The 14,452-nt window shown below is 35.7% G+C and overlaps 2 protein-coding genes across 3 annotated transcripts in view; both read right to left on the bottom strand.

Annotated features, from left to right (window-relative positions):
- LOC120314667 (ceruloplasmin) overlaps positions 1 to 1,485 on the bottom strand; it is a 33,466-nt gene extending 31,981 nt beyond the window's left edge. Inside the window, exon 1 of one of the 2 annotated variants that reach the window (XM_039357984.1) lies at positions 414 to 1,485. In XM_039357984.1, coding sequence (XP_039213918.1) covers positions 414 to 568 — 155 coding nt within the window. In that variant the 5' untranslated portion in view covers positions 569 to 1,485. The remainder of the gene's footprint in view (positions 1 to 413) is intronic. The other variant, XM_039357983.1, reaches the window with a different exon arrangement.
- On the bottom strand, positions 569 to 11,595 carry TM4SF18 (transmembrane 4 L six family member 18). Its single transcript, XM_039357994.1, has 6 exons — positions 11,383 to 11,595; positions 8,891 to 8,980; positions 4,667 to 4,809; positions 4,164 to 4,344; positions 1,709 to 2,823; positions 569 to 701 (listed from the first exon to the last, which is right to left on the bottom strand). The coding sequence occupies exons 1-5, from the start codon at positions 11,557 to 11,559 to the stop codon at positions 2,809 to 2,811; spliced, it is 606 nt and encodes a 201-aa protein (XP_039213928.1). The 5' UTR covers positions 11,560 to 11,595; the 3' UTR covers positions 569 to 701; positions 1,709 to 2,808.
- Between the last annotated feature and the right edge of the window lie 2,857 nt (positions 11,596 to 14,452).

Below are 14,452 nucleotides of genomic sequence, written 5' to 3'. Positions count from 1 at the left end.
TCCTTTCTCTTAATCCACCTCCTGTGCAAAGTATGATCTAGTGTCAGGTTTTGATGCAGTGAGCAGAAAGTGCTTCTTTCTCCCAATCCCAACACCTGAGCCTATAATCATAAAACTTCTGTTTTCTAGATCTAAATCTGCATCATATACAACACAAACAAAAATAAAAGTCAGATTATAATCATATGCAGGTGCAGAGAGACAAAGCTCCAATTCTTTTAGTGTTATCTGTGGTAAGATTTTAGCAGGCGAAACGTTTTCTGCAAGTTTGTTTTCAGGCTTCTTCTCCATGGCTAGTATAAATGTCAAGCACTTACTCTTCTTTGCATTCAGTCATTACTGTCTAGAAATAAAGAGTTCATAATAAAATGTAAAACTTAGTATGAGCCCAATGAATACAAGTTAAGACTTACTCATCTTCTGAAAAGGGTTTCCCAGATAGGATGTTCTTTGTTCCTGGAGCATAATTCCAATCAACTTCGTTAATTCCAATGTAGTATTCTCTGGTTACTGCAGAGACTTGGAACAAGTAATAAGCCAACAAATGGCTTAGCACAGACAGCTTCATGTTCGAGGTTGCTTTAGTCCAATGGACTCATCCAGGAACAGCTTCTTTAAATATCTTCAGTATTTCCCCCTTTGCAAGCTTTTGTTTACTTTCAACAGCCTGGAAGGTTGCACAATTCTTGTTTAAACAAGCCCTGTCAGATTTGATGGAAATAACTCTTAGGCAACTCATGGATTACTGAAACAGTTAAAAAAAAATCCCCATTTTTATCACAGTTAATGTTGTTCAAATGTAAATAATGTTTTATATCTCAATATAAAACATTTGAAAAATGTTCTTAATCAAATCATTTTTAAAAAATTTAAAAGAGGTCCACAAAATGCTTTGAGAGGTTCCCAGCACAACATCAATTTTCTCCTGTTCTTTCTGTTTGATACAGCTGAAATTTCCTGCATTTCACAACATGGGGAAAGTTATATTTCAGCTTTAAACTGCAGGACAATATCCAAAGTATCAAGCAGTTAATAATCTGTCAGTGCAGTTATTATCACATTTCAGATAAGACTGGCATTACTTATCCATATTATTTAAAACATTTTTTCTTGAAAACATGGTTGTTTGGTGATTCATATTGTAACTGATTAATTGGGACAAATCTTGCAACATTATATTAAAAGCTCTACAATTCAATCTGAATATTTATTTATTTATTTATTTTTGTTCTACTAATCCCAGTTACATACCTGTTCAGTTTCTTCTTTTCAAAAGCTGACATTTACAGGGCTGTTGATTTGTAGGAACCAAAAATTAATTTCAGCACAACCACAATTATTTTACATTTTTGTTAATTAAAATGCACCCATCTAATTCATGTTGATTTTTTATCAGAAGTAAAAGATTTCCTGAACAACTTTATCCAATTTTTCTGACCCACTTATCACACAGTAGCAATACTTTTTTCTAAAAGATAAAAATGCCAGCTATCACCAATGAAGAAATGATCAGCTGGGTAAATTCTGCAGAGCTTCTGTACTACAAATGCAAAGGGAGCCCTTCCAGTGATTCCAGAAACATTGCAATTGAGCCACAAATAAAATGGCTGTTGAAAAATAAAAAGACAGTGTAAGTAGACCTTGACCTATGACTGCAACTGAGACCAGAATTTCTGTTGCTAAGCAAAATGGTTATTAAATGAATCACCTGGTCATTAAACAAATCTGGCTTTCCCATTGACTTTGCTTGTCAGAAGCTGTCTGAGAAGGTTGCAAATGCCATAATGTGCGACTATTGTAAATATATGCCAGTTGCTAAACAAATGCTTGTAAGTTGACGACTACCTGTAAGAGATCAGAATGATATGAAGAGGTACAAAGTATCTTTATTAATATGAAGTATTTTTTTAATACTCCCTATGAAGAAGTATCCAAAGTGAATATGACTGTATTTCATTAAGGAAAATTAGGATCCATTCAAGTCTTCTTGCTCAATGGGTGAACTAGTATAGGTAAGTCTATTCTTATGGATTTCTACATGCAAAAGATATTCCCTAAATCTCATCTCAGACTATGACATTTCTCCCAACATCTGTGCAGGGGAAATTTTATTCAATTGCTCCTTTAATCATGCTAGATGCATATTGATCTAGATCCAGCATATGAATATATAAGAATCCAGACCATTTGAAGTGCCAATCAGCAGGAGAACCAGTCAGCTGCTCAGAATTCAAATATAGCTCCAAACAAACAACCAATCGCATGACCAACTGACTATACTGGCACACAAGACATTTATAAGCTAAGGAGAATAGGACAAGAAAACCCAGCTGATGATGTTACCTAGTTTGTTAACGAAACGTTCAGAAATTATATTGAAACAAGCTTGGAGAACAAACCACAGCCAAAAACAAAATGGTGTAATCTATCTCTTTACTAAGAAAGCTGTTGTTCACAATAATGTGACTGTTCAATGAATCAAATATTCATTCATTTAGTATCGATGATATGTAAGTGCTTTATATTATATAAACACAAAAAATTCTTCATTTTTCAAGAGCTTCGCAATTTAGATATATAACAAATACAAGAAAGGGAAAGGGTATGCGAACAGGCAACAAGAAAAACAGACTATCCAAAAACTGTACACTTTAGCTGAAATGTGTGGAGCATCATAAATAATATGTTAGAAAAACATTGGTAGTCCTTGTGTCAACACAGAAACAGAAAAGCCTGTTTTAAAAATTAATATTAAAATGTACGCTCAGGGATACGATGGAGTCATGGTAGAGTCATTCCCCAAGGCTGTTAGATCAGTGCAGGCTGTAAAAAAAGAACAGAAAGATATAAGATTTTAATGGACGTGATTCTAGGACAGTGGTTCTCAACCTGTGGGTCGGGACCCCATTTAGGGTCGAACGACCATTTCACGGGGGTCGCCAAACAATGCAGTCCGCCATTTTCCCCCCCTTTTCCTTAGCTGTGCTACTCCCTTTTATTCTATTGGCTTTTGAAAGCCAATAGAATAGACTCTCTTGAACAGAGTCTAATTCTATTGGCTTTCAAAAGCCAATAGGAATTGTCCAGGCTGTCTCTGCCCTGCTGAGCCCGCCAAAAGTCTCATTCTGCAAACGGTGCTGCACGTAGTCCTCGACTTACGACCGGTTGAGTAGTCCTCGACTTACGATCAGTTGGGGGTCGCGGCATTAAAAAGGTTGAGAACCACTGTTCTAGGACATACCATAAGCTTGTGGGATGACTGTGCTGACAGCTGTGGGGTTTTTTTAATCTGCGCACTGATTGTATTTATTGTGAGATTGGTGTAATATTGTGTGTTGCTAGCCACCCAGAATCATGATGTTGAGATAGACATGTCATATCGGTTAAAATAAATAAATAAATGCTTTTATATCCAAATTATTTCAGTCAAGACAACTTGAGCACATCACAATCTCCCTGTGAATTCACATTATACCCACAACACAAAAGTCTCAATTGATCATTGACTGAATCAGTGGTTCTAGCAGCATATGACTATTGGGTCTAAATTATAATTTTGATAATAGAGCCCATAGCTGCTTTCTCCAAGTAGTGCCTAACACCCAATGAGTTCTCACATCAGGATAATATCAGCAAAGCCTCATCACATCACTAGCTCCTTTTTTTAATTGGACAAGATACCAAAAACTCTCCTTAGTGCCATCTAATGGATGTCCAGAGCTTTGCAACCCACAACTATTCTCTCTCATTTTAATTGGTCAGTAAAAAGCCATAAATGTGAGCCAGAATGGTGTAGTGATTAAAGTAATGGATGGGGAAATACAGACTCAAATCTACTCTTAGCTAAGCACATTTGGACCACAAACTATTTATAGCCACAGGGTTGCTGCTATGAGGTTAAATAAGGGGATATTACCTGTGTCCTCTTCAAAGAAAAATGGTATATAAATAAAATAATAAATAATCATGGCTTGATAACTGCAGTCACATAGGGCTGGAGAAAGTGTGGGAGGCAAGGCAAAGCTGAAGATGCTGGTCCTGTCAGCTATTTATCAACTGTATTAGAGCATGCTTAGAAAAATAAACAGTCTTATAACATTTGGAAGAATAAAAATAACATAAGCAGCTATGGTATGTAAAAAGAAAACTTTGTGTCTTCTTACCTGAACAAAGATGGGATAATTTCCACACAGGATTTGCCTTAATTCTGCAATTATTTTCAGAAAGCAGATCAAGATTTGGAGGCCACTAAGAACTATCAGAATAGACAACAAAACGATGTTCCACTCCACTACATAAGAAGGCTCAGTGCATTGGGACCAGGAAGTAGGATCCATGAGGTAGCTATCAGAGGAAACAATAGCATAAAGAAAATGGAAAGAGATTATTACCATGAACATACTGTCAGATGGTCTCATCACACAGATTATCAGCCCAAGGTCTCTGTCCATTCATCTATCAGACTTCCAGAGATGAATACAGGGAGGGCTAAAGAATCTGGAAATGGACTTGGATGAATGAAACAACTTTGAAAATAGAAAGGAGAAGCAGCCCAACCCACTCCTTGTAAAATCAAAGGGCCACATCAATTGGCCATTTCATTTTAATATTTGGCTAAAGAAATCAATGTATCTAAAGTTAGCTTTAAGATAAGCCTGTTTCTTACCTGCCTGCAGTGTTTTTGAAGGCATATTCCCAGTCTGCTGAGGTTTTGCAGTATGGGCCTTGCACTAATCTCAAAGCAGATATGATCAGACTGTAGCCAGAGAATGCAATCCCTAGTAGGGAAAGCACAACAGAAATGAAACGCTGCATTAAAAGAAGAAGAAGCAGAGTGAGAGGGAATGAAAAGATTCCATCATTACAGAGAATGAACTACTGTATGTACATTAGACCTGGGCATTTTAATAGCCCCTGGACCACATTTGGCCCTTTAGTTGTCCCTGTCTGATCCATGTGAGGTCAATTGGAAATCAGAAATCAAATGTAAATAAATGTACACCATGCACACAACTGCATGGTGTACATTTTGAACATGGTGTAAAAAGCAACTGCATTGTTTTTATTTTGAAAGCAACTACTTTTTTTTTTTCAGTTTATGTATCTGTGTACCTATGCACCTTCAAAGCCGTATTGGCTTGGCCCTCCAGAACTGTTCCAGTTTCTTTTTTGTATTATTATAAGATTTTATTAGTTTTTCCATACATATAATAATAATTTTTCAACCAACGTGCTGTCTGAGTTTAAATACACTAATATTTCCTAATCCTTTATTCTTTCCTCTAACCATCGATAAAGTAAGTTCCAAATTTGATAATATTCTGTTTCTTCTTTTTCTTTCAGTCTCATAATCAATTTGTCAATTTTGCACATTCCAATATTTTTTTGATTATTTCTTCATCTGGTGGTATTCCTCCATTTTTCCAATATTGCGCAAATATTATTCTTGCCGCTATTGTGAGGTGTAAAATCAAATATAGGCTTTGTTTGTTAATCTTTTCTGGCATTATACCTAATAAAAAAAGTTCAGGTTTAAAATCTACATGTTCCCCCAACATCTTTTCTAACCAAGTATGTAATAATAACAATAACAACAATAATAATAATAATGTTGGAAGGGACCTTGGAGGTCATCTAGTCCAACCCCCTGCTCAGGCAGGAAACCCTATACCATTTCAGACAAATGGCTGTCCAGTCTCTTCTTAAAAACTTCTAGTGTTGGAGCATTCACCGCTTCTGGAGGCAGGTTGTTCCACTGGTTAATTGTTCTAACTGTCAGGAAGTTTCTCCTTAGTTCTAGGTTGCTTCTCTCCTTGATTAGTTTCCATCCATTGCTTCTTGTCCTGCCTTCAGCATGGGGAAAAATAAAAGGTAAAATATATTTGAAAATTCCAGGGTGGTTGTCAACTATGGAAGCATTTGTACACCCAAATTTGGTGGACTTTGAAAAAATCTGGACATATACTAAATTCTGAAGGGAATTTAAAAACTAAACAAGAAATGGAAAATCAGGGGATCAACTTGTGGTGGGCACATCTACAAATGCAAACTAAATATGAAAAAGATGTTAAGCTGTATGGATTTTATAAAGAATTGTTACAGTTTCTTATGTGCCTCCTTGGGAAAATTAATTGCCCACTCCTGATCTACATCCTTAGATATATCTTATCCTTTGGTCAAATGTAGAAAGCAATATAGTTAGGACGATAGGTAGTGCTGGTCTAAAACTTAGTGCACTGTCCACTTGTAGAACACATGATGCATTTCTTCTCAGCTAATCAGAGAACATGGCTGATAGATTTATAGTTGTGTCTTGTGGTTAGGCAAGGCTGGAAGTCATGAGCATCCTGCCTGCAAGCCTCAAAGTGATACTGTATATGTGATTCCAGCAACAAACTCATCAAATTTGCAGATGACACCAAGCTGGCAGTAATAGCCAACACTCCAGAAGACAGGCTTAGGATACAGGAGGACCTGGACAGACTTGAACACTGGGCGCTATCTAACAAAATGAAATTCAATGGTGAAAAAAGTAAGGTTCTACATTTAGGCAAGAAAAAACAAATGTACAGGTATGGTATAGGGGGTATCTTGCTCAATAGTAGTAACTGTGAGAGGGATCTCGGAGTCCTAGTGGACAATCACTTAATTATGAGCCAGCAATGTGCTGCAGCTGCCAAAAAAGCCAACACAGTGCTGGGCTGCATTAACAGAGGGATAGAATCAAGATCACGTGAAGTATTAATACCACTTTACAATGCTTTGGTAAGGCCACACTTGGAATACTGCATTCAGTTTTGGTCACCACGATGTAAAAAAGATGCTGAGACTCTAGAAAGAGTACAGAGAAGAGCAACAAAGATGATTAGGGGACTAGAGGCTAAAACATATGAGGAACGGTTGCTGGAATTGGGTATGTCTAATTTAATGAAGAGAAGGACGAGGGGGTATATGATAGCAGTGTTCCAATATCTCAGGGGCTGCCACAAAGAAGAGGGAGTCAAGCTATTCTCCAAGGCGCCTGAAGGCAGGACAAGAACAATGGATGGAAACTGATCAAGGAGAGAAGCAACCTAGAACTAAGGAGAAACTTCCTGACAGTTAGAACAATTAACCAATGGAACAACCTGCCTCCAGAAGTGGTGAATGCTCCTACACTGGAAGTTTTTAAGAAGAGACTGGCAGCCATTTGTCCGAAATGGTATAGGGTTTCCTGCCTGAGCAGGGGATTGGACTCGATGACCTACAAGGTCCCTTCCAACTTTTTTATTATTGTTGTTGTTGTTGTTGTTATTATTATTATTATTATTATTATTATTATTATTATTATATTTTTAAGCAGAGCAGTTTGAAAATCATCATCATCAACAACATCACCACCATCACCACCACCACAATGGGCAGTTGCAGCCAGGTGTTTTGTTTGAAAATAACCCCAATGTATAAATAAGGCAAAAGTAAGCAGAATTAGTACAGGATGCCCTTGGCACTGATTAAATCTATGTGGTAATTTGTGAGCTTCATTATGCCATTTTGCAAATGCTGAATGTGTCCTTCAACTCCAAAAGGTTGGACTCTGGACCAAACTTAGCAACATAGCTCTTTTCTAGCTATGAGAGTTTCAGGCAGCATTAGATCTGTTTCCTGTAAAGCCATTAGAGTAGTTTGGGATGATATGACATGAAAGGAATCAATATAAAACTAGTTTATTGCTATAACCCTTATCAAAGTGTAGGTTGAATGAAAATTGGCAATTTGCTTTTTCATGTGGCATTTTCTTTATTGAAGCTAGCCTAGTCCAAACTGCTTTTCCACCTGAGAAATCAAATCAAATGGAACAGACACTTCTCCTCTAAATTGGAAAGTTTAGCAAACATTATTTTAGCCAAACATTAGCCAAAAAAAATCTCATAAACACCTCTCCCTGTTGCTACCAGAAATACAACCATTCGGTTTTTGCTCTTGTTTATATTCAAAATCATGACATTTGATTGCCACCAATGTTGCCCAATGATGTGGGTGTACAAGAACCATAGTCACGTAGATGAGTTTGTAGCAAATTTGAATCAGTCTCTCAGAATAAGTTCTTAGTCACTGTAGTCATTAGTTCTCTTTTTAAAAGTTAACTGTTCTTCGTGTACTTACATTTACAAAATATTATTTTTCCATTTACTGTATACATCATCAAGCAAATGCATCACTCCATAAAAATAAGACTGTCTTATTTTTAATGCAATATGCCAAAACTGACATCTCATAAAACACCAAACGGATCCTTAAACTCTCAAGACCAGGGTGATCTCATAGAGCTAAGCTCTTCATGTGACTAAAGATGACAGAGAGGGCAATATTATGTCATGCTTCTTGGGAGGAAGACAGGGGGTGATTGTTGTGGCAATAGCTTTTGGGACTTGCATTGCTAAGGTTGAGGCAAGAGGTGGAATTAAGGAAAATATTAATTGTTCATTTGAAACATGATGATAGGCCAATCATCTTTGTGTTGCTTCCTCCTCAATGCTGTAGTGCACACTAGGTTAATCTTCACTAATATGGACTCAGAATTACACTAATAGGTTCAACAGACTTGGAGAGCATGAGACTGCTTAACAGAGAGGTGGAATTTAGGGGAAAAACATTTGGCAACAATTCTAAAGTTATGTCTGTTGATACTGGTCCATCTATTTTAGAATGGTGGTCAGCTGTTTTTCCTGTTCTTGTTTGTTTGCCTTTGCAGATTTGCTGCAGAGATAACAAAGAGCCTCTTTCTTTTTTCTTTTTATCTCCATCACAGACTAAGGAAGGAAACAACAGCAGACGGTCAGAAGTGTCAAATAGAGGAAGGAAGGTCTTTTTAAAGCAAAAATACTACATTGGCAAACCATACACTCACTCTATATGTTCTGGTGCAGCTTTCACTTTGGAAGCATTCATAAAAGGCGTCCCGGTCCAGAACTACCAGAAGTGCTGCTAGAATAAGAATCTAGAAGACAGTAGCACAGAAGATATTGAGTCTCCGAACATTAAACTCACAAAGTTCTTCTTTCAGAAACATATATTCTGATTAGATAATGCATGATGTTGAGTAGCTACTTTGCACCACATTTGACTGAAAGTAGAGAAATGCTTTATTCCAAAAGAAACAGAAGAAAAACATATGCAAAATAAACAGAAGGAAAATGTAGTCTATGTGCTCCTTATAGTCATAGATAATTATACAGGTAGAACTTATGCGTGAACATTCAACTTATGCTGAACATTGCCAATAGTTTAATTTTTGGATATAGTACTTGCCGGTACTTCCCTTACTATATGATATAAAATGTTTTAAAATATAGAACTTGTAATGTTAGCTTTTGAAAGACACCTGTATAACTAGTAAGACAGAAAAACAAAAGAATGAATAATTTCCAAAAGGAAATATTCTAAATTGCATGGGTGGTGTAGACATAATAGAATTGGTACCAATGGGCATTTTTTTCCCTATGTTTTCTTTATGGGGAGTGGGTCTTTTATCTTTGTTCCATTCATGGTTGCCAAGGAAAGGGATAAACCACCCTTCCTGATATCAAAACAGTGAGATACTTTGCATTTGTATTACATTTAAAGAAAAAAAACCCTAAATTTTACATTCTGGCTGGGATGCTGGGAGTTCTAGTCTGGATAACTGGCAGATCACAAGGTAAAAGATGATTTGTTCAAAAGAAGACCTTGTTTTTGAAGAATTTGACATCTTCCAAAGAATCATCTTATACCTAAGAAAAATATCTAACTCACTTTAGATAGACCAAAGGGCAAATAAACCAATCCCTTGCATTGTTTCTTTTGGTAAAGTAAATTGGGAAGACTACATAGGTAAGATCTTCATGGGTGTGCAAAAACATATATAGAAGCACCAGAGTGGAGCCAGTGACTATGTAACATTAAACCTTAACTATATACTGGTTACAAGTTAACAGAATGCCTTGAAACACCAACAGTGACAGGTGGCTCACTTTTTAAAGAAATACTCATATTTCTTTTTTCTGTGCACTACTTATTTTCACTTGGAAAATAATTGGAAAATGGACCCAAATGAATGGCAGGATTAAGCACCACCTGAACAAAAACTAAGGAAGCAGTTTTAGTCAAGATGTATTCAAAAATGACTGCACTTGGTATCTAAGAAATAAAATTCCCTCACTCCCTATGTTCAGTTATATGAATGCAGTTGTGAGCCTTTCAAAAATACAAAAAAGGGTAAAAAAGTATTGGGAAAAATGTGAGCATTACGAATGAAAGAGACCCTGGTTGGTTCTTCCATAAAATCCAAATGTGAGTGATTATACGATAAAGATGTTGCCTAAAACCAACATCCTTATTGTATAATTACTCAGATATGGATTTTATGGAAGAGCCAACCAGGGTCTCTTTCATTTGTAATGCTCACATTTTTCCCAACACTTCTTCAACCTTTTTTATTCTTATTAAGACTCATAATTGTATTCATATAACTAAACATTGGCAGTGAGGGAATATGCCTTGAGGATCCCACAACTGACTTAAGAGATATAAAAACAGCAGATTTTAAAAGCAAGCCAAATATTGATTACACAATTAAACATAAAGCCAATTTTTGTTTTTTTGTTTTTTTTTCAAAAGTCAACCATCTTATTGAGTTCAATAGTTTTGAAACATTATCATCATGAAATATAAACAAATCCTTTAATTCTACAGGCCAAAGCTATTTGAAATATAATCTTCAAAATAGGAAATTGGGATAGAAGTCTTTTGATATAAAAGAATGAATAAAAATGTTAGTGCGATTTTATTCCAACTAAATTTCACTTGTATGTGTATATATATATATATATATATATATATATATATGTAGGTCTTTGGTTGTTCGGGTTTCTACATACAAATACCTGCGAAAACCTCAGAAAACAAATATATATATATATATATATATATTAAGAATATTAAAAACAAAACAGTGATTATAGTATAAAACTTTTTATAGTTTTATAACTTCCTGGTGTTCGTATATTTTATTGTTCGTATATATAGCATTAAATAATGTTAATCCATGTCTACAACCATCATTAGATCAATCATACAAATCATACAAATATATTTAATGATCTATAGTAAATGATGTTTAAACCATCAGTGAGGAAAAAAATAACCAAGTTACATTTTAAAAAATCCTTCTATCAACATTAAAATGTTCAGTACAGTATAATGACATGTTGATTTGGCTCTTAATACTGCTTCCAAAATATTTATTTTGATTCTGTCCCTTCCTGAAATCTCCCCTTCCTGGACCATCTACCATCTCAGGATCAAAGAGTCCTGTGGAGAAAATGAAAGATGTATTCAGCTAATCAGAGAAGCAATACTTACCATAATACCTGAGAAACAGATTCCTTCAAAATGCCACACATAGATGGTGTGATTATTGCTGGAGGCATATGAAGATTTCCCATCAGGAAAATATAGGAGAATATTTATAACAATACTCCACAGTGCCAGGGGGATTAACAGGCAACTCAAACAGCCGCTGCACTTTTGTAATCCCATGTCAAAAGAGCAGAGAAAACAGTTGATAAAGTCTTACTCAAGTGTTCAAAAGCTCTTGTTTTCTTGGTTGAATGGAGACATTTTGCATTTACATGAATCAGTTGCTGGGATATGTTTCTTGTCTGACAAGTCCAGTTCCTGGCAAATAAAAGTATTGCTGTCGTAGAACAATACAGTTAGAGGGGGCTGGAAGTGGGGTGGGATGGGCGTTCCTCTGAAGAACTTTACTTGTAAAGAGAATTCCCTATGGTTTTACTCAGACACCTCAATCAATTTGAGGAAAACAGAATTCATCTGAAAGGAAAAAGTAAGAATTAGATGTGTGTGTAATAGGGAAGTAGAGACTGATTGCTTTTTGTCTCTGCAGCATGTAATCTGATTAGCACTTAACTGAGATATATCCATCCAACCATAGTGTTTGAATCTTACTTGGAAACTATTGGCGCTAGTTGAGGAAGATCCCAAACTTAACATTTACTATTCTCATAAAAATATATTTAAGCCTAGTTTAAAATGGTGATTATATCATAGCCCAGGAAAGTTTATTGTTTATTAAACTGAAGAAACATGGGTATTCCAGCATGAGAAGAAAAAAAACCATAAGGGAGATTTGTTAGTCACATTCAGATCCTTAAAAAAGCTAGAGAAAAAATGTTCAAGAGCTATTTTCCATAGTCTCAATTTATAATGGATATAAATTGCAGCTATGTAGATTTTGTTTAAATATAAGGAAAATCTTATTGATGATAAGATCTATACAACAGTGGAAGAGTCTACTGATGGAGATTGTGGGTTCTTCATCTCTAAAGGATTTTTAAAAGACTTTGATAGATGGCTTAATTAGTGTTTCTGTAAATTGTAGATAAATAATTCTTACCGTTTCTTACAACTCTACAGTTTTATGATTCAATGATAGTAATAATAAACTGAAGGGGAAGCTTCCTAGAATAGTAGAAATGCAACCAACCTTTTCTTGTGCTTGCACTTTCCATTGGAGGACTTCTGGTTGGCTGGCTCCTACAGAGAACTCTGGGATCTCTTTAGATCAGATAGCACCTAGGCTGGACTATGCACCAAAAGATTATACCATTTAATGATTAATCAAATGATTGCTGGGCAACAGAGGTAAAAATGGCTAGAGGGTGTTGATGCAAACTAAATTTATTTGGCTAAGTATTTCTTGCTGTGTTCCTGCACTCTACATACTTTTGTTTACACTAAAAGGGAACAAGATGATGGGAATATATGGGAACAAGGTAGGCATAAAGAGTTTGAAGATTGGGAGAGGAGATGACTTTGGGTCAGTCTTGATTCCTTGATGACCAACTCAAGAAGTCCCTGCAGTTTTCATGGCAAGATTAACGGAAGTGATTTGCCATTGCTTTCTTCTTAAGGCTAAGAGAACGTGAGTGGCTCAAGGTGCCATCAGTGCTTAACAATCACAATTAGGGTAGGTTTCTGGAGTTGCATAGGTAGGTTTCTAGAGCTTGTGGATCATCTAGTCTTAGTGAATAAAACCTTGGGAGAACAGGGGAAATTGTATCATTGACAATTACCAGAGCAGACATAAACATTTGAATTAGATTCACTGTATCAATACTTATCCGTTCAAAATATGGTGTCATTGATTTCCATATGGATTAATTTTCAAGTAGATATAGGTTTTAATCTAAATAACACATTGTTGTATTGTATTAGATTACTAAATATACTGATAAATTTCTGCACGTATGTAACAAAATCTTGTATCAGATTCTTTAAAAAATCTCTGTTAAGTTTTAAACAAACAATTGAACAGGAACAATGTTTGTAATATGAGCAATGCTAAGCTAATAAAATAAAAATATTTGCCAAATGTAATTTTACAGCCAGTTCTCACACATACAACAGTCGCAGTGTCCCTGCAATTGCACTTCACAGACAGCTTCTGACAAGCTGGGTCAATGGAAAAACCAGAAGTAAAATTGCAAGCCACATTCAAGTGAAGTCTCATGTTATGACTCTGGGAATTTCATGGAATTTGTTCTTTTCTGCCCCCTTCTCCTGCATCATTAGTTGGAAGGAATTGCTTTTAAGGCAGCTAAGCAATACTAGATCTTTCACCAAAGGCTACAATAAGACCATGGGGTGGGGGCGGGGACTTCTCCCAAGTAGATGTTGGCCTTCACGATTTCCTCCAAAACACAACAATATCCTTCCCCTTCCAATCTTATCAGATTAAGCAGGATTTTTAAGTGATAGCATTTTGGCTTTGATGCAGTTAAGTCAGAGGTTTTTACTCTAAAGAGAGGGAAGTCTGCATCTTACCCAGCTGTTAATCAAACTGTGAGAACTTCCTCCATCTGCTCTATTCAGTAACATCCTCTTACAATAGGTACTGATGTCTAGACTTTAGAACTGATTTCAATTACACAAAGTTGCATAAAATAAATGAAATAACTATTTATCATCAGAACAATTGACCAGAACATTCTATTGCAAAAGTATCCTTAGCCCTATTTAGTATTAATTTTGTTCACCATCCCAGAGTTCCTTTTGGTTGATGAGCAGCTATATAAATTGGTTTATTTCTTATTTATTTATTTTTATTTATTTATAAAATTCATATGCCACCCATTTAACTGATATGGCAACTTTAAAAATAAAATGAAGTAACTAATTTTCCTAATTTTATTGCTTCAATATTTGCAAAAACTGCAACAGAGACAAGCCTAATATTACAAAAATAAGTTAAGTATGCATGTCAAAACAGCTATTTGCTTCTATTCTATTCATTTTTGCCAATTCCCCCTCCTGCTTCCTCCTCTTCTGTAGTTTAGCATACTGTTTCTAAATATCACCCATCTTAGGAGATCAACAGAGCAGAGTGACAGGAAAGCCCTGTTTTATGAAC

Source organism: Crotalus tigris, unplaced genomic scaffold (assembly GCF_016545835.1).
Source record: "Crotalus tigris isolate CLP2741 ecotype Arizona unplaced genomic scaffold, ASM1654583v1 scf7180000018970.2248101, whole genome shotgun sequence".
NCBI classification, from domain to species: domain Eukaryota; kingdom Metazoa; phylum Chordata; class Lepidosauria; order Squamata; family Viperidae; genus Crotalus; species Crotalus tigris.
The sequence above is the reverse complement of the archived record's forward strand: the minus strand, read 5'-3'. Positions and strand labels throughout refer to the sequence as shown.